We start from the raw sequence: 27,001 nt of genomic DNA on the forward strand, positions 1-27,001 counted from the left end.
GCAGACCTCGCTGGCCAGTCCATGCGATGAATGTCTTCCCCAGCCAGAAATTCATCCACCAGAGCAGCGCCGTGCGGTCGTGCATTATCGTCCATTAAGAGGAAGTCTGGACCAACCGCACCTCTGATGAGTCGAGCTTGTGGTCTCAGTACCTCATTCTTGTATCTCCGAGCGTTAACAGTGTTCTTCGGACCACCCATGAAGATATGTAGGTCCGTATGACCATTCAACATGATGCCACCCCAAACCATGGCGCCACCACCACCATACTGGTCCCGTTCCACGATGTTCCTGTGGTTGTATCGGCTACCCGGTTCTCTCCAGATTAATGTGCGGCGGGAATCGTTCTGCAAACTGAAACGGGATTCATTTGTGAAGAGCACGTGCCTCCATTCATGCATAGTCCAGTTTCGATGTTGACTGCTCCACAGTAAACGGGCCCGTCTCTGTGCTGGAGTGAGCGGGACATACACCGCTGGACATCGGGCAAACAGCCCTGCTGTTCTGAGCCTCCGGTACACAGTTTGCCGGGAAACGGCAACCCCTGAGACGGCTGCAAGCTCCGCCGACAATTGCCTTGCAGGTGCACTCCGATTTCGTCGGGCGGTTAAGGCCAGATATCGGTCCTGCTGTGGGGTGGTTACCCTTGGTCAACCTGGTACTGGCCTACGACTAACATCTCCTGTGTCTCGAAATCGCCTCTAAAGCCTGGAAATGGCCGAGTATTCTACCCTGCAAAACGGGGTCCAAATGGCGTCGTAGTGCCATTATGTTGTCACGTTCACCACGAGGCTACACTCCGCACACTATAACAGGGCAAACACGACTGAGGGAATATGGGATTCATGGTTTCACTACTTGGGGGGTTGGGCATTATGGCGAGAGTAGGAGTTTGAAACTGACATGCACGTCACACAAATAGTGGCATATTAGAATTCTTGCCAGCGGGCGAGTTGGTGGTGCGGTTAGGGCCGCGCAGCTGTGAGCTTGCATCCGCGAGATAGTGGTTCGAACTTCGAACCCCACTGTCGGCAGCCCTGAAAATGGTTTCCCGTGGTTTCCCATTTTCACACCAGGAAAATGCTGGGGTTGTACCTTAATTAAGGCCACGGCCACTTCCTTCCCACTCCTAAGCCTTTCCTATCCCATCGTGGCCATAAGACATACCTGTGTCGGTGCGACGTAAAGCAAATTGTAAAAAAGGAAAAAAGAAGTCTTGCCACCGGCAGCCGACATTATTATTATTATTATTATTATTATTATTATTATTATTATTATTATTATTATTATTATTATTATTATTATCAGGGATATATAAAAGATATGAAAATGACTGCCGGAAGAGGGCGGTTGTCATCAGACAGCATTAACCGTCGAATAATAAAGAAAATCATATGTCTGTATATGTGTACGGTCATAACTATTATTATTATTATTATTATTATTATTATTATTATTATTATTATTATTATTATTATTATTATTATTATTATTATTTCTTAATCTGTTTACCCTCCAGGGTCGCTTTTTTCCCCTCGGACTCGCGAGAGATCACACCTCTACCGCTTCAAGGGCAGTGTCCTGGAGAGCGAGACATTGGGTCGGAGGATACAACTGGGAAGGAGGACCGGTACATCGCCCAGGCGGCTTCATCTGCCATGCTGAGCAGACACTTTGTGGAGGGATGGGAAGATTGGAAGGGACAAGCAAGGAAGAGGGAAGGAAGCGACCGTGGCCTTAATTTAGGTACCACCCCGGCAATTGTCTGGAGGATAAATTTTCAATTCTCCTGCATAAAGGCAAATTTTGGGACATATCATTTTATAGGCCACGAGCGCGACCCACTCACCTTCTCCACAGCTTAAATCACGGCTTCAAATCTCCTTGGTCTGAGAAAGTGCGGAACCCTCTAGGAGGCCCGTCTTACTCCATCAGGGTACAGAATGAAAGCCGCTTCTAGGATGGCTGAGGTGGGAATCGAACCCTCCTCTACTCAGTTGACCTTCCGAGGCTGAGTGGAGTCCGTTCCAGTCCTCGTACCACTTTTCAAAGTTCGTGGCAGAGCCGATAATCGAACCCGGGCCTCCGGGGGTGGCAGCCAATCACGCTAACCACTACATCACAGGGGCAGTGTCCTGGAGCGTGAGGCATTTGGTCGGGGCGTTGGCTACGTAATATAGGCTGCAAGGCCTGGAAGAACGGACCATTTTCCGCCAGAATAACGAGACACTTCAGGTTTGTAGCCTTACCGGTAGATGTTAGGGCTATGGGCTGTTGTCAGTGAAATAGAGCCGTAATTTAGTATAAGATTCGCATCACATGTGTGATATGTTAGCAGTTTATTAATGGATTTCCTGGTATCTTTTGGCGTGCTGTAGTTGCACGAATTATAGAACCCTTATACGTAGATGTATGCAGTTATCGTTTTTTCCTTCATTAATTACGACTTTAATAATGTTGCACCTCATTGTGTCTGTAAGTCAGTTTCGATCCGCTCGGGATTTTTTTAGCTTGATGATGATGATGCTTGTTGTTTATAGAAACCTAACATCTATGCCATCGGACCCTATATTTTTGTAGTTTATTCATACAATGTATATTGACTGAGCAAAGTGGTCTTCAGATCAACAGCGGCTAGTTTTACTAGCCTTGCATCTTTGCAATCGGAAGGCGGAGGGTCTGGTTCCCACCGTCGTCTAACCTGAGAATGGTTTTCCGTAGTTTTCCATTCTTCTGCACTAAGGCAAATTTTAGGACATATAATTTTATAGGCCACGAGCGCCACCCACTCACCTTCTCCACAGCTTAAATCACGGCTTCAAATCTCCTTGGTCTGAGAAAGTGCGGAACCCTCTAGGACGCCCGTCTTACTCCATCAGGGTACAGAATGAAAACATTTAATAGTAGTAAAAATGTATAGGTTGTTTCTTCGTCTCCTTCTGTGCCAAGACACCAAGTCTACCGTCAGATTATTTTATGGCAGCGATGAATAGTGTAGTGTTATTGTCAATACTGTGATAATTATTGTAGGGCCAAGTCATGTAGCCTAATATACCTTTCGTGCACAATATGGGAATGTGAGTAAAGTGTTGAAATTTGTGCATTGCTGTGTTCCAAGACGTAGGGACTTCAAACAGTGCAAAGAAAGAAACAAATGTTGCTTTCCATCCGTTTCTTACTGATCCAACCTTACTAGAAAAGTGGAAAATTGCCGTCTTAAGGTAAGGCAAAAAACTAGGGTTTTTATGGTTACCAACAAGACTGTCGAAAGTGTACAGCAAGCATTTCCTTGAATTTGATTTTAGTGTTAGCCCCACAAAAAATAGGCTTCTTCGAAATAAAATATCATCCAGATTTAGTGATTACGCCACTCATAAACAAATATTTGCCAAACGAAGAAGTGATCTCACCCCTGTTTAGATTCATCTAAACCAGAAAGAATTCAATCAATGGCAGCAACACCTGCGCGGAATCTCCTCAACCTCCTATGACCAAAGTAGCAATTCTAGTACCCACTTCAAATTCAAAAGCATCCCGAAAAGCTAAATACAATAGAAACCGAAGAAACTCTATTTTGTTGAGGAAATCAATTGATAGATATAAGAAAATAATTTATAAGCTTCGACAGAACTAAAAGCACTAAAATCTGAGAAGGTGAAAACAAAAAAATTACAGAAGAAAGTAAATTATAAAAAATTTTCCAGTAATGGTGATTTAAATTAACTGTTTCTTCTACAGCAGATAGACCTGTACGGAAAAAACAACATTAAATTAGGTGAGAATACTTTGAAGAAAACTGTTCTGTGGCATATGAAAACACCTAATGGTTACAATGTAATTAAATGGTTGCTTAAAACTTCCACACAGAAATACAATAAAAATTACCTTGGCTACACTAATGCAGAGACTGGAGCATATTGAAAATTTCAACGATTCTTCAAAATATTATAGACTGACAGGTACGGAGTAAGTATTATGTGATTTAAACCGATCCATTTTTTGTAAATTTCTCCGTTCCTTACAGCCTAGCATTTTTATGAGTTTATCAGGTGAATATCAACATGCTTGTGTTCTTTCCCATTTACGAGCCTTGTGTAGGTCAGCCCATAAAGATGACATCTAGCGGCGTATTTTGAAACTCTCCGCGACGCTATCAGCTGGTCAGCATTTCCAGGCCTTGTATATCACGTAGGCGACGGTCTGGGATAACAGTGTTACCTATTTTGCTTTACGTCCCACTAACTATTCTTACGGTTTTCGGAGACGCCGAGGTGCCGGAATTTAATCACACAGGAGTTCTTTTACGTACCAGTAAATCTACTGACATTAGGCTGACATATTTGAGCACCTTCAAATACCACCGGACTGAGCCAGGATCGAAACTGCCAAGTTGGGGTCAGAAAACCAGCGCCTCGACCGCCTGAGCCACTCAGCCCGGCTGGTCGGGGATACAACTGGGGAGAAAGACCAGTACCTCGTCCAGGCGACCTCGCCTGCTCTGCTGAACAGGAGGCTTGTGGGAGATGGGAAGATTGGAAGGGATAGGGAAGGAATCTTTTTTTTTCTAGTTGTTTTACGTCGCACCGACACAGATAGGTCTTACGGCGACGATGGGACAGGAAAGAGCTAGGAGTGGGAAGGAAGCGGCCGTTCCCTTAATTAAGGTACAGCCTCAGCATTTGCCTGGTGTGAAAATGGGAAACCACGGAAAACCATTTTCAGGGCTGCCGACAGTGGGATTCGAACCTACTATCTCCCGAATACTGGATACTGGCCGCACTTAAGCGACTGCAGCTATCGAGCTCGGTGGGGAGGGAAGGAATCGGCCGTCGCCTTATGTTAGGTAACATCCCAGCATTTGCGTGGAGAAGAAGTGGGAAACCACGGAAAACCCCTTCGAGAGTGCTTGAGGTGGGAATCAAACCCCCTCTACTCAGTTGACCTCCCGAGGCTGAGTGGACCCCGTTTCAGTCCTCGCATCACTTTTCAAATTTGGTGGCAGTGCCGGGAATCGAACCCGGACCTCCGGGGGTGGCAGCTAATCGCACTAACCACTACACCACAGAGGCAGACCATAAGAATTAATATACTTTTTACATAATTTAAGCTGAAAGAAATCTGGCCACTCTCGGGACTCAAGCCACTTTTTGGGTAAAGACTGAATTGCTTTGGATTTACTTGACGACGCACCAGTGCGCTCTGCCAGCCATGTCATGAATATACTGAAGTTTTAGAAACTTAGATATGGCTTTGGAAGACAGTTTCTATTAAGGCGATCGCTTTATAAAGAGAAATACCATCAATACATCTGCTCTTGAAATACGAACCCGAATCCTTACCTTACTTTAAGGAAAACTATACTCTAGAACAGCCATTCCCGAAATGTGGTCTGCGGACACCTGGGGGGCCGCGACTATAGTACACGGGGTCGCAATGATAATTATAGGGCACACCCTCCGCAGCTATTTGAGCTGTGCGCCTTCTCCACTATGGATATATCTGACAGTGATTGAGAACTTTTAAGAAATTTTAAAACTTTCTTCTCCCATGGTTAGATGGCCTTGACATTCATTTTCTAGCGATCTCTGGCGGGCTAAGCGCCAGTTTAGAGCCAGAGAAATTTAATTCGTTGTAGTTGGTAAATCCTTTTACTGGTTACTGTTTTTTTATGTGCCGAAGTCGTCAGTATTTCACCTGGTTCCTCATCTACATCATCACATGCCTGTAACTCAATTATCTAACCTACCAGTACCCGGGGGGGGGGGGTATGGAAATTCAGCCTATCAGCGCTCTGGATTCTAATATGGTCTAGAACTTACCCCTGCGGGGCTATTAAAGGAGAGCGCTTTAGGGCCATCTTGTCTGATTTACTCCGGTGATTGAGAGTGTGACATGACGGAAGTTAGAGGGGGGCAGGAGGCAAGAGGTAGAGGGTGACCGGCTTGAAGAAGACCCAGCGCTGACTGGTAATAGCAGAATTGACCTAAATATGTGATTGTGCCGGCGTGAGTATTGAGGGGAAGATTTCAGCGGTTTTCCTTAAAATATAATATGTAATCTTTTCAATTTTCGCTGAAATGTATGACCTTTTGCGTAGTCTTCGGACTCGATTTATATTCACTACTGGAAAAATATATAATGTAAGAGAGCATGGGTGGCGACACTCGGAACTCTCTCCTACTTTTGAGCTGAGTGACTAAAATTTTGCAACCTCTAAATTTTGGAAATTTGTCTAGGCCTTTAAACGTCCCCCTTTTAGTCACTATTTATAGGATGGATTAGCCTCTGTGTCATTGGGCCTTAAGACCACTTAGGTTCTTGTCTTTTCCAGAACATTCTTCTAAGGAGTGCTGTTGTTTCGCCTCCACTGCATTTTCTTAATGGCCTGCTTCTTGTAAAGTTTTCAATTCCTTCTTAACGTCTAGTAGAATGGGTACTATGCCCCTGCATATTCTTTATGGTTTTACGGGTAACCGTGTCTACGTTTAGTTTCCCTTGAGGAACAGGACTTAACCTGGTTGCGAAATTTTGTAATTGATAAGCCCACCATGGGGCAACCTGTATGTGAACACTATGAAGTGGGGTCACCAACTGGTTAATTGTGTAATTGAGAATGTAACAACGACATATCGCTCTATCGATGCTAGCCTCTACGTATTGCACAATGTTATACCTGTCAGAAGCAATTAAGCTCTTTCATTTGTGGGTTAACGACCGGGAGTTTCTCCCAATTAATCTTGTACCTGATTAAGGACTTCTAAGTCCAATGTATTGTTGGAGCAGGTGAGCTCGTTGTTAAATGTGAATATTCTCAAGTAAATTTTGAACTGCTTCTTGTTAAATCATTCGATTACTCTATTTGTGTTTTAAGAGGAAAGTTATTCAATTTCTAATTTTTGTTAAAGTAAATTTTTGCTCTAAGTGGTCCCCTGTCCAGCCATTCACTCCACGCGCTGCCTTACCTCTGCGTTCCACGATAAATCCCCGTAATAATAATAATAATAATAATAATAATAATAATAATAATAATAATAATAATAATAATCCGTGCCCAGTGGGTAAGATCATGTATAATGGTGCTGCGTCTTATGTCGACTTACACAGAAAAACTGTACTTCGTTTGTCGCTTCCGAGGAATAGAGGTTTAACTTTTGGTGCTTAAAGTGCGTTAGTGTAATCTTGTGATTTTGTTCTTGTTTAATAGTGTTTTGGGGTAATATCTAATATGAATTTTATGCCATAGAAGTCAGCCATCTTGGTAATTGCGACAACTATTCCATAGAAAACACTATCTAGATGTCACGCCGTATATATGATTAACCACTCATGTAGATAATCGTAGGCGTGGCCCTTGCATGTGGAATGGCGATCCGCCTGTGCAAAGGGCACTATTTTAGATAGGGAATCATAGCCAATTAATTAATTAATTAATTAATTCATACACTTATGTAAGGCTATAACCGAAGTAGGACGGGATAGGACGGGCCTATTCCAATCGAATATGTAGAGTGATCTAAATGCAACAGAGAAAGAAGAATAGGGAGGGGGCACATGAGGTGCGGGATTTCCGCTTACGTGTGCCTCGCAGAAATTAGGGAATGGTGAGAAATTAGTGTTTGACAGCTATTAGATCAGGTGGGGTCTTCTGTTTGGGCCTCAAGGGAAAGGGCCGGACGTGTTATCCTTGGGAAGGTGGCTCCTTTTTCTCACCAGGGGTGGATAACACGACCGGGCAGTAGTCATGCATAATCCCATCCATGCATTTATCCTGCCAACCGAATGCTCTCTCCTAAGTTGGTGGCTATCCGTGACTGGGAGGGAAGTGTTCATTCATTTATTCATGCATGCATGACAATATTATTCGGTCATGGAATCATAAAAAAAACCTCATTCATGCATTTATGTACACCTATGTATAGTGTCTGTAAATGGAGGAGAACTCTGTACAGACTTATGATAAATAAATAAATAAATTTAAATTTATATATGATTAACACTTTTGACCTAACTGCCCCTATTTTGTTTTCCTTGGTAATTACTTCCATAGAAACCACGAATAAGATATGCACTATTCTTTATATTCTCGCCGTTACCTAGGTCACACAGCCGGCCACTATTGTCAGCCATCTTTAAGACCGGCAATGCAACACTTCTGTACTGACAGCATACAACATTATTACCTGGTCAGTTCACGTGGGGATTTAGTTCCGAACTAAGTACGAGCTAAGCATAACCCTGCGTGAGACATTGGGAAGGGGCTCTCAACCCCGATACGGCGCGTAACAGTGGCTAATAGGGGAAGTTTTCTGTTGATATTCAGGACAGATGTGAATAAGACCTTGCCAAATAAACACTCGAGGATCAACTGAGGTGAATAGATCTGTGGTCAACGGGCTCGATGGCAGAAGAGGACTTATGTCTCAATGGCAGAGAGGGCGGAAGAACCAAAAATGAAATCCACTTCGTGTCTGACTTGGATCGAGCGGCAAAGTGGTCACAGTCTGTTTACCTAGTAGGTACAACTGCACATATTACGTTCCAGGAACTAGAATCCCTGGTCCTAAACTCTCAGTGGAAACATTGGACTAATCCTTTATTACAACCAATTATGATTCGTGAGAGTAATTACAGAATTACCCCAGGTGGTAACCAATCCACCCGTCCGTGGACGGCAACCAGGTTTTCGGATTCTGCGGGACCTGGACTACAACGATCACAAAGAAAGTCGGAGTTCTCTGGCAAACTACCATCAAAAAAACCCACATATTTCGGGACCTTCAACATTAACACATTACTACAACCAAGCAAAATACACACCTTAACATCAGAATTAGATCGACAAAGGATACAGATACTAGCTCTTCAGGAAACACGCCTTACAGATGAAAGCACACTAGACTATGGTAATTACCGCATCTTCAAAAGTAAAACAGACAAACGAATAGGAAGAGGTGGCAACCCTCTCTTGGGTATCGCTTTTGTAATGGATTTAAATTAGGCGCCTTTGAGAAGGCCATATGTAACTTGGACATCAAACTATTTGGTAGAAGAATTTTGAACATTTATAGACATATGTCGCTAGTATCAACTATTGTGCGCCCTCTGGGGTGAGGATAAACAATTAATTTTCGAAGTAATTTAGTGTGTTATGGTTTCCTAAACTGAATTGTGTATAGTTTGTTTTTGGTGGTCTAAGGTTATCAGCGCTCCTATCTCTTCCCGCAAGCTTAAAATTGTAGCCAATAGACATTTTTGTACAGTTATTTAAGTAACCAATCAGAGTTTTTTATATTTATTTGATTGTCCATTCAAAGTGGGAGTGTGTCAGGGTTTCTAACCAGAGATATCTGGAACCTTCGTCTCCACTCTAAAAGCTGGGACCGTTCGGGCCATGGTGACTTTGTGATAGGTCCAGTCAAGAGGTTTAGAGTGTGTTCCTAGTGGTGGCAGGGGGGCGTTGCCTCGTCCGTCTCCGGAAGGCCCACCAGCTCAAAGTAATGGCAGATTCTCCCTAAGCACGTAATAGTCTCTGAAAGCTAGTTCGAGGGAAATATTTCAAAATTCCTCACTAATGTAAATTTCAAATAAGTCTGAGGACTCTAGTCTAACTAAGAGAATAAAGAATGGTGCCCTCTTTTATTCCCCTGATCTCATAATTTTGTAACTTAAAAATTTCTCTTCATCTCCCTACACGTTGACTTTTGGCCATTAATGAACCTTTCCTTTTTCAACTAAGGCCATGCAGGATGGGTACGTGTTACCCCTGTTAAAGTTAACTATTATTCTTTTACTTTTAAATGTAACTCTGACTGTTGAGCAGTAACCGTAGTGTCTACTAGTGGCGTGCATTGTTCAAACTTGGGACGGGTAACCAATACGGAGAAAGATGAGCCTTGCTGCATATGCAACCACCATCACGCATGCATGGAGCGTGTAATCTAAAATGCCCGAGTTTGCTCCAATTCGTTCGGCAGGGCATGTTCGAAGCAAAGTTTTCTGACTGGGGAGGGATGGCCTTGCTTGCTTTACTGACATTGCAGAGATGAGTAAGCCCTTGTTTACAAAGAGCAAATCCCTGGAATTGAGAGGTATAAAACAATGGTTGAGTTAACTATTAGGTTTGAGCTGAAGTTCACCATGCCACGTGAATCGACGGACAGCATTATGGACAAAATTCAAAGCAGTGAATATAAACAAATCAAGAGAGATTGGTGCAGTTCTGATGTTTGGAAGAAGTTCTTGCTTGTAGTCACTGAAGGCAGTCAGCGGACAGGGTTACTTCCTGTGAAATGTGCCATGCACTATTAACATATAAATCCGGTACAACTCATACTAAGTTAAAAAGAAAACACGTTTGCAAATTTAAAGTTACCGCTTCTCGCCAAGTATTGCCCGGAAGTACAAAGCAAAGCGTAACTCGTGCATGTGTTTTCTTGCGTGCCAAAGCTTTCCCACCGCTCAACACTGTTGCCGGAGAAAAATTAAAGTAAGTTTTTTTCGCCACACGGAGAAGTATAGAAGCATGGTTTGTGTAGTTCCTGGCCTATTTAATAGTAAACACAGATGACGTACGCTGGTTGCCATGGTTACCGTGTTGTCGGCAAATTGTCGGCGTCAAACTGTCCACGCTGATTCTTGATACTGTAGGCCCCCAGTCCAAAACACATCCATGTTAATTAGGGTAAGAACTGATTAATATCGGTGCTAATTTTGGCAATTTTTGATGTGGTACCACATTCTTCCACCATTAGCAGAAACAAGAATGGAAGGTGGGGGAACACTTCTACCTGTGAATGAGATAGCGCGTGAAGGAGCGACTATGGAGGGGCAGGATCGAACGAACATAGCTCACCTCGCCTTTGAGAAGCAAACTTCAACCATAGCCAGGCTCGACAAATATGAATCGAGCACGGAGCGTGCTTTACATGACACTAGTGTCTACTGTTGGTTTTTGTTAAATGTAGAATGCGCCTTTAAGAGGCCTAAACCTGTAAATTTTGGAGAATATTCTCCTGGAGAATAATTGTGTGTGTGTGTGTGTTCACCGAGCTCGATAGCTGCAGTCGCTTAAGTGCGGCCAGTATCCAGTAATCGGGAGATAGTGGGTTCGAGTCCCACTGCCGGCGCCTTGAAGATGGTTTTCCGTGGTTTCCCATTTTCACACCAGGCAAATGCCGGGGCTGTACCATAATTAAGGCCACGACCGCTTCCTTCCAACTCCTATGCCTTTCCTATCCCATCGTCGCCATAAGACCTATCTGTGTCAGTGCGACGTAAAGCAAATAGCAAAAAAATGTGTGGAGAAAGGACGTTCTTTTTCTACTATTGTAAATTCTTGAACTCGGTCCCCTTGAGTGTTGGCTGAAGGGAGCATTTGTGCTCTTGTTAAATTGGTAACTAGGGAACTTCAAGCTCATGGTGTTAAATTGTTCTTGATTTTTCTAATATTGTTACTGAAGTTCACGAGCTAGACTTTGTACCTGATTAATTCTTATTTGCTTAGCAAAGTGTAATGTTTTAAATGTGAAAAGTAACAAAAGGTCAAAGGAAGAAATATAATCAAAAATTTTTGAAGTTTCTAAATTCATCTTCCATCTTTCTATATCCACCCATTCATGCCCGTACCTTCTTTCACTTAGGCGTTCCACAGAATCCCAGGAACACGAATAAACCCTGAATCTCCACCACGTACCAAAGAAGAAATCCGGAGACACGTCTTCAGACTCAAAAATAACAGGGCGTCTGGAGAAGATGGTATAGTTGCAGGACTCTTAAAGAGCATAGGCCCAAGTACACTTGAGGAGCTCACACTAATAATCATGGACATCTGGAAAAAAGGAAAGCTACTTGAAGAATGGAAATGTGCACTTATCCACCCGTTACACTAGAGAGGTGACAGAATGGATGTAAATAACTACAGAGGGATTTCTCGCGTTCAAGTCACCTCCAAGATTCTCTTCGCGTGTCTCCTTCAAAGAGTACAAGAACAGATTGAATACAAAATTGGAGAATATCAAGCCGGTTTCCGACCTAGACGTTCCTGTATTGAACACATTTTAAACTTGAAGACGACATTGAAATATAAAGCAAATCTGAAACTCTCCGATTATTTGTAGTTTCGCCGAGTTCAAGAAAGCGTATGATTTGGTGATCGACAGTGTCTCTTTAACATCTTAGAAGAACAAGGACTTGATCCAAAGACATTAAGACTCATCAAGGAAACACTCACGGACACGAAGTCAAAAGTGAAATTTAGGAAGTATGTCTTCACTGTTGTATAACTTACATAGAGTAGGCCTATATGTACCTCTTAAGTCAGCCGATATATGGTCAAGTTAACAGCGGAAAAAACAAATATCACAAGGCAGTGTAAGTGATGTAATTGCGAGACACTTGGAATTGCTAGTATTCACACTCAGACCATATTTTTTGCCTCTGGTTGAGAAAATCTCGTGGATCAGAATTCATTTCTTTGAAACTGAATTCCTGCTTTGAGGAAGATCAACTAGCCGAAGTATGTTGGCCGAGAGAACGTGAAAAATAAATTGAAATATGATGTGGGTGGAGAATCAGATGGAGTGGCATGTTTAGCTCCAGGAAGTTCCATGAATGTATCACAAGTCCACGTCTCTGGTCGACTTTTGGATTCATGACATCCCTGTACCCTACAATTTCTAGAAAGGAAATACTGCGTTTAGTGCCTTTCATAACGAAAAACCTACGCGAGTGTACCTTTTATGTTCTCACGCAAATGAAAACGAAGTACAGAAACAGAACTAATGTAGAGGCCGATCTTCGTTTCGAGTGACTACGCTTGTAAAACGCTTGGTTTTCGGTAAACAGCACCATCCGTCCTATGGATCCAACAACTGTAACAAGTGAATTTTTTCGAGTAAGTTTCCAAATCCAGACTGTTGTAATTATTAGCCAAGTGTCACATTGTTTTATAATTTCTGTCCATTTACAAAGTTTCTTTATGTAAATGAAGTTAATTAAAGTTTAAAAAGTAAATATTAGTCCTAAATTACACGAATAAAATCAAACATGGTATCGTTACAAAGTTGTTTTTTCTTTACTGTATGCAGTATTATGTCTTGTGGCTAAGGGGTCCTTGGGCATGCGTGCGATATGCTCAGGGGGCCTCAGACACAAACAGTTTGGGAAACCCTGCTCTAGAATAATTTCCATGTTGTTAACTGTAGTGATGAGAAAGCGGCGTAGGTTTTAAGCAGAAATTTGGGAAGATTATGGGATTTTTGGTAGATATTGTGCTAGAAAACATCCCAGGAAATTTTGATAGCCTGCAAAGATTCCTGCCTCTCCCGTTTTACTAACTACATTTCATGCGATAGTTGTCTATTCTACTTACCTATCATCGCTAGAACAACAGTAGCAAAATAAAATGCTCCTGCGAATTTCCACTGTGGTCCAGCTTTATGAGGCTTATTTTCAATTATCACGATCTCGATCATGCGATAGTCTTCATTCGATATGTTGTACTTCTTCAGTAAGTTGTCCTTCACCTCTGAAAGTACAACATTGATACGTAATACTTGACATAAAATTTGTAGGATTTGACATTTTAAATCTACTCAGATAATGAGGTATTTCTGGAAGTGTCACTGGAGGAAGAAGAGAGAATGTTGGAGTCGTGTAGAAAGTAATGTTCACTGTTAATTCAAACGTTTTACTCATGACTAAAGTCACACAAGGCATAAGGGAGACTAGCGTCTCGCGTTACTTTCAAGATAAACAGTGTTGGAAGTTAGCATAAATAGCTATTAGAACACAAAAAATATCGAATGTAATTTAAACAAATTAATATCTTTTCGTATTTTGAGTAAGTTGTCTTAAGATATCATGGTCAATTTTAGTTGAAGATGTTACTATGTTTCATTTGGACAGACGGACAGACATATATATATATATATATATATATATATACAGTATATTTCAAGTATTAGGATATCTATTAGGTCCTTTCTTAGATCTCATCGTTTTACTACATACAGTACAGTACATACATACATACATACATACATACATACATACATACATACATACATACACCGAGCGAGTGACGATGCTACGTAAAGCAAACTGTAAAATAATAACAATAATAATAATAATAATAATAATAATAATAATTAAAGTACATAACGAAACGCTCACTCTGCGACTATTCAAGTATACTGTTGTTGTCTTAGTGGCCGACAGAAAATAATTGAAAATTACTTACTTTTAGGATTAATAATTGCTCACTTTGAAAATATGTAGGCCTATCTCCTTTCCTCTGCTTTAAACTGACATTAGCACCCTAAAGTAATTATTTTTACGCTAGAATCTTCTTCTACCGCATTTCCCATACCCTGGTGGGGTCGCGGGTGTGATCTGTATCACATACGTGGACTTGGCTTATTATTATGGCCGGATGCCCATCCTGACGCCAACCCTTTGTACATTTTCACTCTTATGTTCTTCTGTGGTGTGTTGTGTGTTTATAAAGAGACATGTGTTGGAACAAAGACTTGTTGGCTGAATGGTCCGCGTACTGGTCTTCGGTTCAGAGGGTCCCGGGTTCGATTCCCGGCCGGGTCGGGGATTTTAATCGCTTCTGATTAATTCTTCTGGCTCGGGGACTGGGTGTATGTGTCCGTCCCAACACTCTCCTCATCATATTCAGACAAGATACCACACTACCAACCACCACAGTAACACGCAATAGTGATTACATCCCTCCATATAGGATTGGCGTCAGGAAGGGCATCCGACCGTAAAACAGGGTCAGATCCACACGTGCAACGCAGTTCGCACCCGCGACCCCACAGGTGTGGGGAAGAAGCGGTAGCAAAAGAAGGAAAAGAAAATAATGTGTTGGAACAAATACAATAATCCAGTCCCCGAGTCAGAGGAATTAACCGGATGCGATTAAAATCCCCAACCCGGTCAAGTCGAATCCGGAACCCTCCGAACCCAAGGTCTTGACACTACGACACTAACCATTCAACTACGGGGCCGAAATAATATAAAGCTGCAATATTTTCACAATAATCGTAGTATTGTTCTGTAAGCATCGCAAGTACGGTATTTTGTATTTGCGGTATTTGACGAATAGATTGAGGAGATCGTTACTTTTAAAAGTAAATTCATATGGGCATTCTGGGGAAACCTGTGTGTTTCTTGAACATGAACAATAAAGGCATTATCTTACCAACAGGATACAAAAATGGAACAGAACTCAGTAGAAGTACACTATCGGTATATTTAATTAGAGATTACCATTGATATTGTCTATTAATGATCTATGGTTTAAAACACTTTTAGCAGTGAAGAGTACTTAAAATCTACACAAGAGTAATTCCATTTCAAACATTCTGTAAAGTCTTAAATAATAATAATAATAATAATAATAATAATAATAATAATAATAATAATAATAATAATAATAATAATAATAATAATAATAATACGAAGTGTTATTGCATAATTAATACTATAATTTGTTTTCCCTGGATTTTAAGATAATTGCTTAAAATAGAAAGTTGTAAACCCTCTTTCTACACTTGACGTAAGATTACACCGTACACAATCTAATACATATGGGTTCCTCTTCCAGTAACTTACCATTTGAGTGTTATTTAGTTAATCTTTCACATTCTTTGGAACCTTTCATTTCAGTTTCAAATCAGGTTTCTAAACAATTGGCATGCATTATTTTATCATTTGCTCTATATAACACACACGCAAACATTTTTAATTTTAAGCCCCGCCAAATTAATTTCAAAATTATAACGTGCTAAGCGACTGAAAATCCCAAACTTAATATAATAACTCAGTCTAGGTAACACTGAAATTTATGGTTTCTGAACAAATTATGTTCTTAAAATGGCAGTGAAATGTCTCGGATTTAGAACAAAAAGAAGGACTACCTTGCGAACTCTTGAATGATACTTTCCCTGCTTAGTAGCTGAAATATTTGTATTAGTGCACCACGTGAATGAAAAATTATATATAAAACTAGCAAGATACCCATGCTTCGCTACGGTATTATACTGAAATTTATAACTGAATGCTTATTGTTTTCCGAAATTGGCGATCTGAGTCGTTTCCTGCGAGAATCCGCCAAAATTCGCGATCTGACTCGTTTTCTAATAGATTACGGAGTTTCCTCCCATTTTTCAATCTTTCTTTCCAGCAATCGATTTCGTACTTTCCGGGCTAGTTCCAGCTATTCCACCCGGTCAGTTGGGTCCCTAAATCTTTGCCATCTTTTCCTATAAGCATTTTTAATATGGATCAACTCCTTCAGGAGATCCGGCGTGGTGTCGTCTCGGGTGCTTTGGCGGTACTGAACCCGCGGCCGGACTGCATTCTTAGTCATTACCCGTCTAGGAGCCGTTTCAAGCGCGGTCCGCACATTTGACGACCGTTCAGAACATTATTATTATTATTATTATTATTATTATTATTATTATTATTATTATTATTATTATTATTATTATTATTATTATTATTATTATTATTATTATAGATGTTCTGGACCCCACAGCAAGATGCAAGACCGCTACTTGGCGGTAAATTACATCTGCTGCCATTGTCATTGTTGACAATGTGACCAGCACCATTGTCGCGCGTAGCCAAGTGTGCGGGATTTCTGGCGATACGAATGACATACTTATGTGCATTATTGGCCTTATTATAGAGGCGAAACTATTTGACGGGCAATCTCATTCCTATTGTCTATTTCAAATGTGTTTAAATTTTTATTTATATGTCAGGAGAATCTACCGTAATCTCAGAACGTTCTCCGAAGGAAAAGATGGCTGTTGAAAACGAACCCAGGAAAGATTTAAAATGATCGGTTTATGATCAGAATAAGTACATCGAAAATCTACAGCCTGTTTCCAGTCATTCGACAGGGTCAGGAATGGAATGAATAAAGCCCCATCTAGCGGCGACAGTAGGAATTGTGCCGGTTCCCGAAGCACTCCTCTGGGGCAATGATCGATGAATGACACATGGAGTGATCGGGATTTGAACAACGGAACCCAGCTGTGAGAGGCCGGCGCGCTGCCGCCTGAGCAACGGAGGCTCCTGATAAGTACATTATGAACAGTAAAATCAATTGGTCTCACCTCTTTACACCCCACTGCCGTTAAGTTTATGTACCCCCCCCCCCAAAATTAAAAGAAGGCGTGTTTCTTTATGTTTAAAGGAGATTCCAAACACCAATGTTCACGTCTATTATCTTCAGGTTTGAGATATAAGTATCCCCATAAAAATAATTCACCTTTTTCACTTCCTTTCACATTCCTCCCCCCCCCCCCCAAGTGAACTTTCCGGCAAAAAATACTTGTTTGTTTAATAGTAAAGGATCTTCTAAATACCAATTATCATGACTCTAACTTCTTCAGTTTTTGATTTATGTGACCTCATGAAAGGAATTCAACTCCTTTTCACTCCCGCCTCCCAAGATGGTTCCCCCCCAAAACGCGTTTTTCTTGTTTTCTAAAGGAGATCCAAATACCAATTTTCACGTCTGTAACAACTTCAGTTTTTATTAGATGTATGTATTCTCATACAATTAAGTCAATTAATTTTTCAATTCTTTCACCCCCCCTTTCATTGGATTTTCCGAGAATACGTTTTTCTTTACTTTTAAAGCAGATTCCAAATATCAAATTTCACGTCTGTAACATCTTCATTTTTGAGATATCCGTAGCCTAATTAAAAGAATTCAACTCCATTTTCAGTCACTTTTACCCCCCTCCACCCAAGTGGTATTTCCGAAAACTAAAGATACACGTTTCTTTATTTTTAATCGAGATAAAAATACCATTTTTCACTTCTGTAACGTGTTAAGTTTTTTGAGATATACTGTAGAAATTCTCGTTTTAAAATTTCACCCCTTTTTAGTTCCCCTTAAGTGGAGTTTCCAAAAACAAATCACCTATGTTTCTTTACATTTACAGGAGATTCCAAATACCCACCTTTTACGTCTGTAATATTTTACGTTTCTGAGATATTCTGTAGATATAGTTTTTCAAAACATTCACCCCCTTTGTCACTCCTGTTTAACGAATTTTCCAAAAACGAAAGATACGTGTTTCTTTATTTTTAAAGGAGATCCCATATACAAATTTTCAGTTCTTTAATATCTTCAGTTTCTGAGATATATGCATCCTCATTAAAGGCATTCAACCCATTTTTCATCCTTTTACAACCCTCCTATTGGGATTTACAGAAAACAAAAAAATGCGTGTTCCTTTATTTTTAAAGGAGATTCTAAATACCAATTTTTACATCTGTAAACTTTTAAAGTTTTAAGATGTAGACACACTCATTTTAAAAATTCACCTCCATTTCACCCCCCATTATTTAGATTTTGCAAAAATGAAAATATACCTGTTTCTTTATTTTTAAAGTAGATCCCAAATACCAATTTTCAGGTCTGTAATATCTTCAGGTTTTGAAATATAAGTAGCCTCATTATATATATAACATTTCTTTATTGCCCACCTTAGTTTACACCTTCGGATTACAGGCAATAAAGACAGAGTGAATCAAAAGAAGAAACACAAAAACATAAAGGCAAACATACAATATCTACTATAACTCTCTTAAAAACTACCTAACTACATCACTAAATCTACTGAGCTGCCCCTAACAAAGGCGGATATCCTGACCACATGTTAGGGCACCCACTACATAAACAAACAAAATCTATTCTATCTCTCAGCAAAAAGTAAGAAAAGGAAAAAAGAAAACTACTTACTACTTCACTAAATCTACTGAGGTGCTTCTAATATGGGAGGAATCCTAACCACATGTTAGGGCACCCCCTACATCAACTCTAACCTGCTAACTATTTTACTACCTACAACTACTTAACAGAAAAACTGGCCGGTCCAGTATCGGCCTGGTAAGGAAGCATTCCGCCCAACCCACGATACTACTCCAGCCACTCCCCGTGGGTCATATGTCATCCCCACCTACACCCAGTTTGCACTTGCTTCCCTCCCCTCCTTTGCGTGGCGAATCAACATGAGGCGGAAACCAGTCCATCATGCGATCCGTCACGCTCTTATCTACAGCGCCGCCTATTGTACCCGAGTCGTCTTCCTTTTACCTTGCCTACCGCCACCTTGACTCTCATGTTCCATCCCGTGCGGACATGCTTATTCTTTTTTTCCCCTGGGATGGGTCAGTTCCATCCCCCCTTCCATCTCTTAAACCTCCCACTCCCTATCCCATGTTTTTCAATCTCTCTGTTTCACTTACATCTTCCTACATCTATCTTATAATATTAACATACTTTTAACAACACCGTACTTGCTAACAATTTATCAGTTTCCTTATTTGTCACAATTCTTCCATTCTTATCTGCGTCTCTTAGTCTAAAAACCACTCACTAATTGCACATTCTTTACATTTCCAACTCTATTATTATACCATTTCTTTACAGGTCCTCTCTCCGCTTACTTTTACCTTTTTAATTTCTTTATAACAATAAATTCCTACCTCATCCTTGTCAGCAATTCTCTGCTCGTCACTTGATAGAGTCTTCCAATACTTATAGTCTTCTTTTTATTGTTCCTATAATATCTATACTATAGCACATTTATCCCCTCATCCTTACCTTATCTTGCTATTTCTCGCTCGTTAATTTACTTGTCCACAGTTCTACATTTCCCTTATTCTCACAGTTCATTCATCTTATTTACGTTTCTTAGCCTTAAAGATCTCTCACTAATTGCACATTTCTTTACATTACCACTTCGATCATTATATCATCTCTTTACAAGTTCTCTCTCCATTTACCTATGTCTATCTATATTCTTTATAACAAGGTTTTCCTGCCTCACCTTATCTAGCAATTACCTGCTCATCACTTATTAGAATCTTTTACTCATATTTACAGGCTTCTTCTATTATGTTTAGATTTTCTATCTTTTAACACTTTTACAACTCATCCTCGTCCCTATCTACTATTTCATCTCTCTTTTTAATACTAATATCTAAAATCCTTTCATTCTGTCACTACATTAACTGGAACATAACACATTCGGCAACATAATACAATCTCCCTTCCATATTTACCTTTTTTCTTTTCCAGTATATTCAGATCTCCTCTTATCCTCTGAAACATCATTCTTCCTACTATTCCCTTAATTTCTTTAAAAATCTAGCTCTAACCAAATTTAAATATTTTTATATATTTGTTCCTCTTTCCCATTCTCTGCATAGCCATGACGTCATCTTATAACCATTTTATACTTTTTCTATCTCTTTCTTTTTCAACACTTTATTTTTCATCTCTTCTAATTCACTACATTTAGGAAATATATGCATATCCGACCATCCCTCTCCACATAAAATACTGTACATCTATCCTTATTTTCTCGACCTATCCATCCTATATTTTGTGGAACTCCCATAACCCACCAATATAATCCTCTTTTACCCCTCTTTTACACCTCTTTCCCTACATTCCATTATTAAACTCTGTCTTTCTATATCAGCCACTCTCTTTTCCACCCTTTTTTGCTAGGGGTTTTACGTCGCACCGACACAGATAAGTCTTATGGCGACGATAGGATAGGAAAGGCCTAGGAGTTGGAAGCAAGCGGCCGTGGCCTTAATTAAGGTACAGCCCCAGCATTTGCCTGGAGTGAAAATGGGAAACCACGGATAACCATCTTCAGGGCTGCCGATAGTGGGATTCGAACCTACTATCTCCCGGATGCAAGCTCACAGCCGCGCGCCTCTACGCGCACGGCCAACTCGCCCGGTACGTTTCCACCCTTCTCCATACCCATTCTTTCCTCTCTCCCCATCTTTCACACCATTGATCTCCTAACCCTAGCTTTCGTAATTTATTTTTGCACTTATTCACCCAGTACTTGTCGTTCTCCATGCTTTTATGGAATCTATACACCTCTTGTAATAAATCCCCTCCCTTTCCTTCTTCCAATCTCATCCAATACTTCATTACCCTCTTTGCTATAGTAATATCTATCGATTCTTTACATACTAATCTAGTCCCCACATTAGCAGTACAGTTAGGAACCCCCATCATCATCTTACTAAATTTTGCCACCACCCGGTTTAATTCATTTCTATTCTCCTCCAATCCTCACACTTCTACCCCATATAACATTTTCCTTTAACCATTGATTGGAACACCATTCTCTGAATTTTGTATTTAATATCCGGGAATGTATTCTCTAATACCCCCACTATTGCAAGTGCTCCCCTCCCTTTAAGTTTAGCTCTTTTGGTCTGTTCCTTCCATGTTCCGTTGCTGCTAATTATTACTCCTAAATACCGTACTCAATTTTTTCTCTGGTCTGATTTCTTCCTGCTCTACTATCCAAAATTTCTTTTTTGTCTTTCCTTTTCCTACATACCATTATCTGCGTCTTCTGTACATTTATTCTAAGTGCCCATCTTCTAGTATATCCCACCACCTCTTCAAGCCCTTTTCTCAACCCACTTGCTGTTAGTGCCATAATCAATAAATCGTACGCAAATAGCGGTCCCGGTGTCTCCCGCTTCCTTATCCAAGGATATTGCCAACCCTCGCCTCCATGTCTGTCTAATATATTGTTTATAAACAATAAAAATAATATCGGTGACAGCTTACAGCCTTGTCTCACACCCCTCTTCGATTCAATACACTTAATTCACCCCCCTGTAATTTAATCATCACCATTACTTCCTCATATATTCCTTCTATTGCCATCCTCATTTTCTTCGATAACCCAATATCCCTTAATCTAGTAAACAACGCCTCCCTATTCACTGCATCGAAGGCTTTCTCTAAATCTATTGCTAAGTAGCCTCATTAAAGGCATTCAACCCCTTTTTCACCCTTTCCACCCTTCCTATTGGGATTTTCCGAAAACAAAAAATACGTGTTTTTTATATTTAAAGGAGATTCTAAATAGCAATTTTTACATCTATAAACTTTAAAAGTTTTGAGATATAGATACACTCATTTTGAAAATTCACCCCCATTTCACCCCCATTAATTGGTTTTTCCAAAAACAAAAAATTACCTGTTTCTTTATTTTTAAAGGAGAATCCAAACACCAGTTTTCAGGTCTGTAATATCTTCAGTTATAAGTATCCTCATTAAAGGCATTCAACCCCTTTTCACCCCTCCTATTGGGATTTTACGAAAACAAAAAATACGTGTTTCTTTATTTGTAATGAAGAATCTAAATGCCAATTTTACATCTGTAAACTTTAAAAGTTTTGAGATATAGATGCACTCATTTTAAAAATTCACCCCCCTTTTCACCCTCCAATTAATTGGATTTTCCAAAAAAACGTGATTCTTTATTTTTAAAAGAGATCAAAAGTACCAATTTTCAGGTCTGAAATATCTTTAGTTTCTGAGATATAAGTACCGGTATCCTGATTAAAGGCATTCAACCACTTTTTCACCCTTTTTCACCCTTCCTATTGGGATTTTCTGAAAACAAAAAATACGTGTTTCCTTATTTTTAAAGAAGATTCTAAATACCAATTTTACATCTGTAAACTTTTAAAGTTTTGAGATATAGATACACTCATTTTAAAATTTCACCCCCCTTTTCACCCCCCTTAGCGACGGAATATCCAAAAATCTTCTCTTAGCGAGCACCTACATTTTAATAAGAATATATCCCCAAAATTTCATTTCCTTATGTCCAGTAGTTTTGGCTCGGCGATGATGAATCAGTCAGTCAGTCAGTCAGTCAGGACAAGTTATTTTATATATATAGATAATATACGTACCTGACAGGAACTCCCAGCGTTTTCTCTCGGTGTCTGACTCGAGAGCATCGAAGACAGCAGCGCCAATGAGGAGATAGGTAAAGGTGCAAACCACAAGCGAGAGAGTGCGAACATTTTGCCTCTTCATAACCCGTAAGGTGGCGCACCACTTCAGGACATTTTATTCCTGGAACACACTGTAGCAGAAGGGCAGCTATTACGATCGATACAACTGGAAACATAAGGCTTGGCATGCACTTGCGATTTCTGGTCACTGTGACAGAAGAATCGCAGAAATGTATCATACTGCGCGCTGTGCGTCTGATAAAGCGCTGATTCTTTGCAGTTACATGATGGATTTCATTGCAACCGCTTTCTTGATTGCTGGTTTACTCCGTGTGAGAGGCAAACAATGACGCAAAAGGCGCTATTGTGTTCGCCCGATTTCAAGCCAAGGATTATTTGAAAGGACATTTGTTCAAGTTTTATGAACACTTATGTGAGCATCTTCGTGAAATGTTTCAGTGTTACCCAATGAGTAAATATAGTTTTGACGAGTTACTTAAAGTGATTGTACGAAATGTCACGCACAAACTGCAATATGGAGAATGACTATTCCATCTGAGGAGTGTGTTTCAGTAACGTTGAAGTAGGCTACAGCTTCATATTCAGTGAACAAGTTTCATTGTAAGTAGGCCCAATTCGGATGTGCAGATATCTTGAACTGCGACCGAATAGTCGCTTGTGCGTATAGCTTCGTTCCTGCTCATATGACTCATTCCGAGACAGCGACAGTCACGTCACCACAAGAAAACGACCTTGTTGCAATGCTGCAATTGAACAGTAGCACGTACCTGCATTCTTATTTGTAGCAATGCTTTTCATTTTTGCAGCTAAACAATCGCGCAGATATAAATCCCTAGTGCGCGCCTTGCCTAATAATGATATTAAATGCATTCTAGTTCACATAAAAAGACTATCAAAAGTGATGGCACAAACTGAAACGGTGGAAAGTACAATGGGTCAAAAAAGTATTTGCACACCCAGCATTTTATGTATAACTTCAAAGAAAAGACAATATTTCTATTACAAATGATATAGGGTCATAGCTTATGAACAGCAATGAACGTTTACTCATTTGCAAGTCTTAGGCCCGGTTTCATCAACACATGTTAGTACTTAACAAGGTGTTAAATCATTTTAACATACGATTTAAGAAAATTTGCGTTTCATCAACAACTGTTAACATTAACAAATGTTAAACTGCGTATTAAAGTTAACATCAGCCATTTCCAATGTTAAATGGCTAACATTAGCATTTAGCAACCTGTTCCAAAATGGCTGCTGTGAATCTCGCTTTCGAAGCGGAATTGCTCTATTTAGATCCTTTACAAAACAATCCTGATCGAAGAAGAGTTCAGCGACGTAATGACGTTTGAAAATTTGACGGATGCGGAATTTCTTCATAGATACAGGTTATCGAAAATAGTCGTTGCTAAGGTTGTTGACGAAATTCGAGTGAGGTTAGAATATCCTACGAAGAGAAACAACCTCTTTCTCCAATGTTGCAGGTACTGATAATATTACGATTTTTTGCTACTGGTTATTTTCACATAATGGTCGGAGACAATGCTGGAATTTCTAAAGCAACTGTTAGTAGAGTTGTTTGACGAGTATCTGCAGCAATAGCATCCATGAGGAGGAGGCATATAACATTACATTCCCTTCAGTAGAAGAGCGTCAGCAAATTATCCGTGACTTCTATTGGTTGTTCTAGGTGCAATAGATTACACACATGTAAGAATCCAATCACCTGGAGGCAATTGGGCCGAAATATATCGTAATCGGAAGGAATGTTTCTCTGTTAATGTTCAGGTGATTAATGAGCCTAACCTCCAAATCAGGGATATACTTGCTGGGTGGTCTGGTTCTGCACACGACAATACAATATTTAACAACTCCCATATCGGAGCACAGTTTGAAGTTGGACAATTAACGAAGTGATTTTGTTAGGTGACAATGGATACCCGCTAAAAAAGTATCTGTTAACCCCATTGAAACCATCGTGGACTTTCTCCCAAGTCTCGTCCTTTTGTTTTATCGTCAAGTCATCCGTGCGCTTGCACTCAATAACTTATATGCATTTACTAACTAATTCAATTAACAAGTCTTTTTCGAAGGAGGAAAAATTAGAACTACGATTCCGTTTCACTTCTCGCGCCATATTTTACAGCTGTGCGCAAACAAAAGCGCATCGGAGCGCGCTGTAAAACAGCATGTTCGTACCACTGCATCCTTGATTCGCACCAGTTCGCAATATTGGGAGAGTTAACAGTCGATTAGTTAACATTTCACAAGAAAAGTTTGATGAAACGCAAGAAACCTAACAAGATGTTAACATTTTAACTCTGTATTAACTAACTACTTGTTAGTATATATTTAATATGTGTTGATGAAACCGGGCCTTAAAGAACAAGCATAAGAAAAAGAACACAAAACAAACGTAAAGTCGAATGCCAAAAAAAGTATTTGCGCACGATCAAAACAAATAACAGAATTGTATCTTGCAAAGAAACGTATGCACATCAGTATTTTGTATTCATTCCATTTGTGTCGATCACGTCTTGTAATCTTCTTGGCATTGATGGTACCAAACGTTGTGTTCAGTTTGATGAGATCTTGTACCATTCTTTGGACAATGCCTCCATCAATTGACATTTACTGGAAATATGCCCTTTTCTCACTTCCACATCCAATATATGCCATAAATTTTCAATGGGGTTAATGTTCGAGACTGCGAAGGTGTGTTGAGCCTTCTACGGACACTGTACAGAAGCTACATTCATGTATCCCATGCAGTATGCTTGGAAACATTATCCTGTTGGAAATAAAATGTATCACTCTGGTTCAACATTGCTGCACTTAATTTCAACTGATCTCGCAACACCTCAATATACTTCTTGGCGGTCATTTTTCATCAATAAACGTCATATTACCCACTCCATTGTATGTCATGCATGCCCAAATCATGACGTTGCCACCACCATGTTTCACAGTAGCTCGCAGATTCTTTGAACAGAGTTCAGCATTTGCTTTTCGCCCTTTCCATCAGAACTGAAAATAGTGAACTTACTTTCATCGGACAAAATGACAGTTTTCCAAAACTCCATGGACTTGTTTACATGGGTTCTAGCGAATCTTAAGCGCTTCAGTCGATTAACCTCAATGATGAATGTTTTTTCCTTGGTGTTCTACCACGCAACTGTGCGCTGTGCAATACATTTCTTATTGTCTGCGGATTAAAACGTTCACCAGATGTTGCGGCGATATGTGAAGCTAATGTTTGAGCACTTGTAAAGGGGTTCTTTTTCACTTGCCTTATAATTTGGCGGCGCTCCTTATTAGCAAGTGCTCGCGGACGGCCTGATCGATGCTTATTCACTGTGTCATCGGTTTCTTCGTGTCGTTTATTAACGTAACGCACTGTGGAATAGTTGATATTTACAGTTGTCCCTATTTCACGATAGATTTTGCCTTGCTGACGGAACCACACAATTCTATCTCGCAAAGATTTTGAACGCTCTCTTGTTTTGGGACTCATATTCACCGTTCTAGATACAAACATGCACTAACCATTGGTGCTTCGGCGTGCAGTACAATGGAGTAAAATGAACGTCATACTATCACAGTCGTCGTAGCATTTTTCTGAATGGAAGCTAGTGTGTAAATACTTTTTTGAGAAGAGATATTACGTTGTTTTGTGCTCTCTTCGTATTGTTCGTTAGTTAAAACGTGCAAATGCGTACTATTTCTTTGCTGGTCATAAGCTATGACCCAATATAATTTGTAACAGAGATATTGTCTTTTCTTTGCAGTTATACATAAAATGCTGGGTGTGCAAATAATTTTTTGACCCACTGTACATGACAGGAGAAGCAAAACCACCTTACTGAACATGGGGTCGCAATCGACCCTTTTGCGAGATAATGGTGGACGTATGTTGACGCTTTGCGACTGGCGTGATTGCATGTTCACACGGACACATCGTGTGTTTATCAATCACAACCTCTGGTCTACAGCTTTGAACAAGGACGATATTACAGGTGGTCCTTACAGTTGTCTGCAATGTTGTACGGCTACCATGTAGGCTTGTGCCAACCCTTCTGACACATTCTGTATACCGTCGACGTTAATGTTTACTCATTATAAAGACGCTGAATAGAAATGGAAGCACTGT

The 27,001-nt window shown here is 40.2% G+C and overlaps 1 protein-coding gene across 4 annotated transcripts in view; it reads right to left on the reverse strand.

Annotated features, from left to right (window-relative positions):
* Window positions 1-27,001, reverse strand: part of Task7 (TWIK-related acid-sensitive K[+] channel 7) — a 92,020-nt gene that overhangs the window by 42,502 nt on the left and 22,517 nt on the right. For 2 of the 4 annotated variants that reach the window (XM_067139239.2, XM_067139240.2), the window contains exons 2-3: window positions 22,786-22,961; window positions 13,370-13,525 (exon numbers count right to left, since the gene is read on the reverse strand). In XM_067139239.2, coding sequence (XP_066995340.1) covers window positions 13,370-13,525; window positions 22,786-22,912 — 283 coding nt within the window. In that variant the 5' untranslated portion in view covers window positions 22,913-22,961. The remainder of the gene's footprint in view (window positions 1-13,369; window positions 13,526-22,785; window positions 22,962-27,001) is intronic. The other 2 variants (XM_067139242.2, XM_067139243.2) reach the window with 2 other exon arrangements.

Source organism: Anabrus simplex, chromosome 2, assembly GCF_040414725.1.
Source record: "Anabrus simplex isolate iqAnaSimp1 chromosome 2, ASM4041472v1, whole genome shotgun sequence".
NCBI classification, from domain to species: domain Eukaryota; kingdom Metazoa; phylum Arthropoda; class Insecta; order Orthoptera; family Tettigoniidae; genus Anabrus; species Anabrus simplex.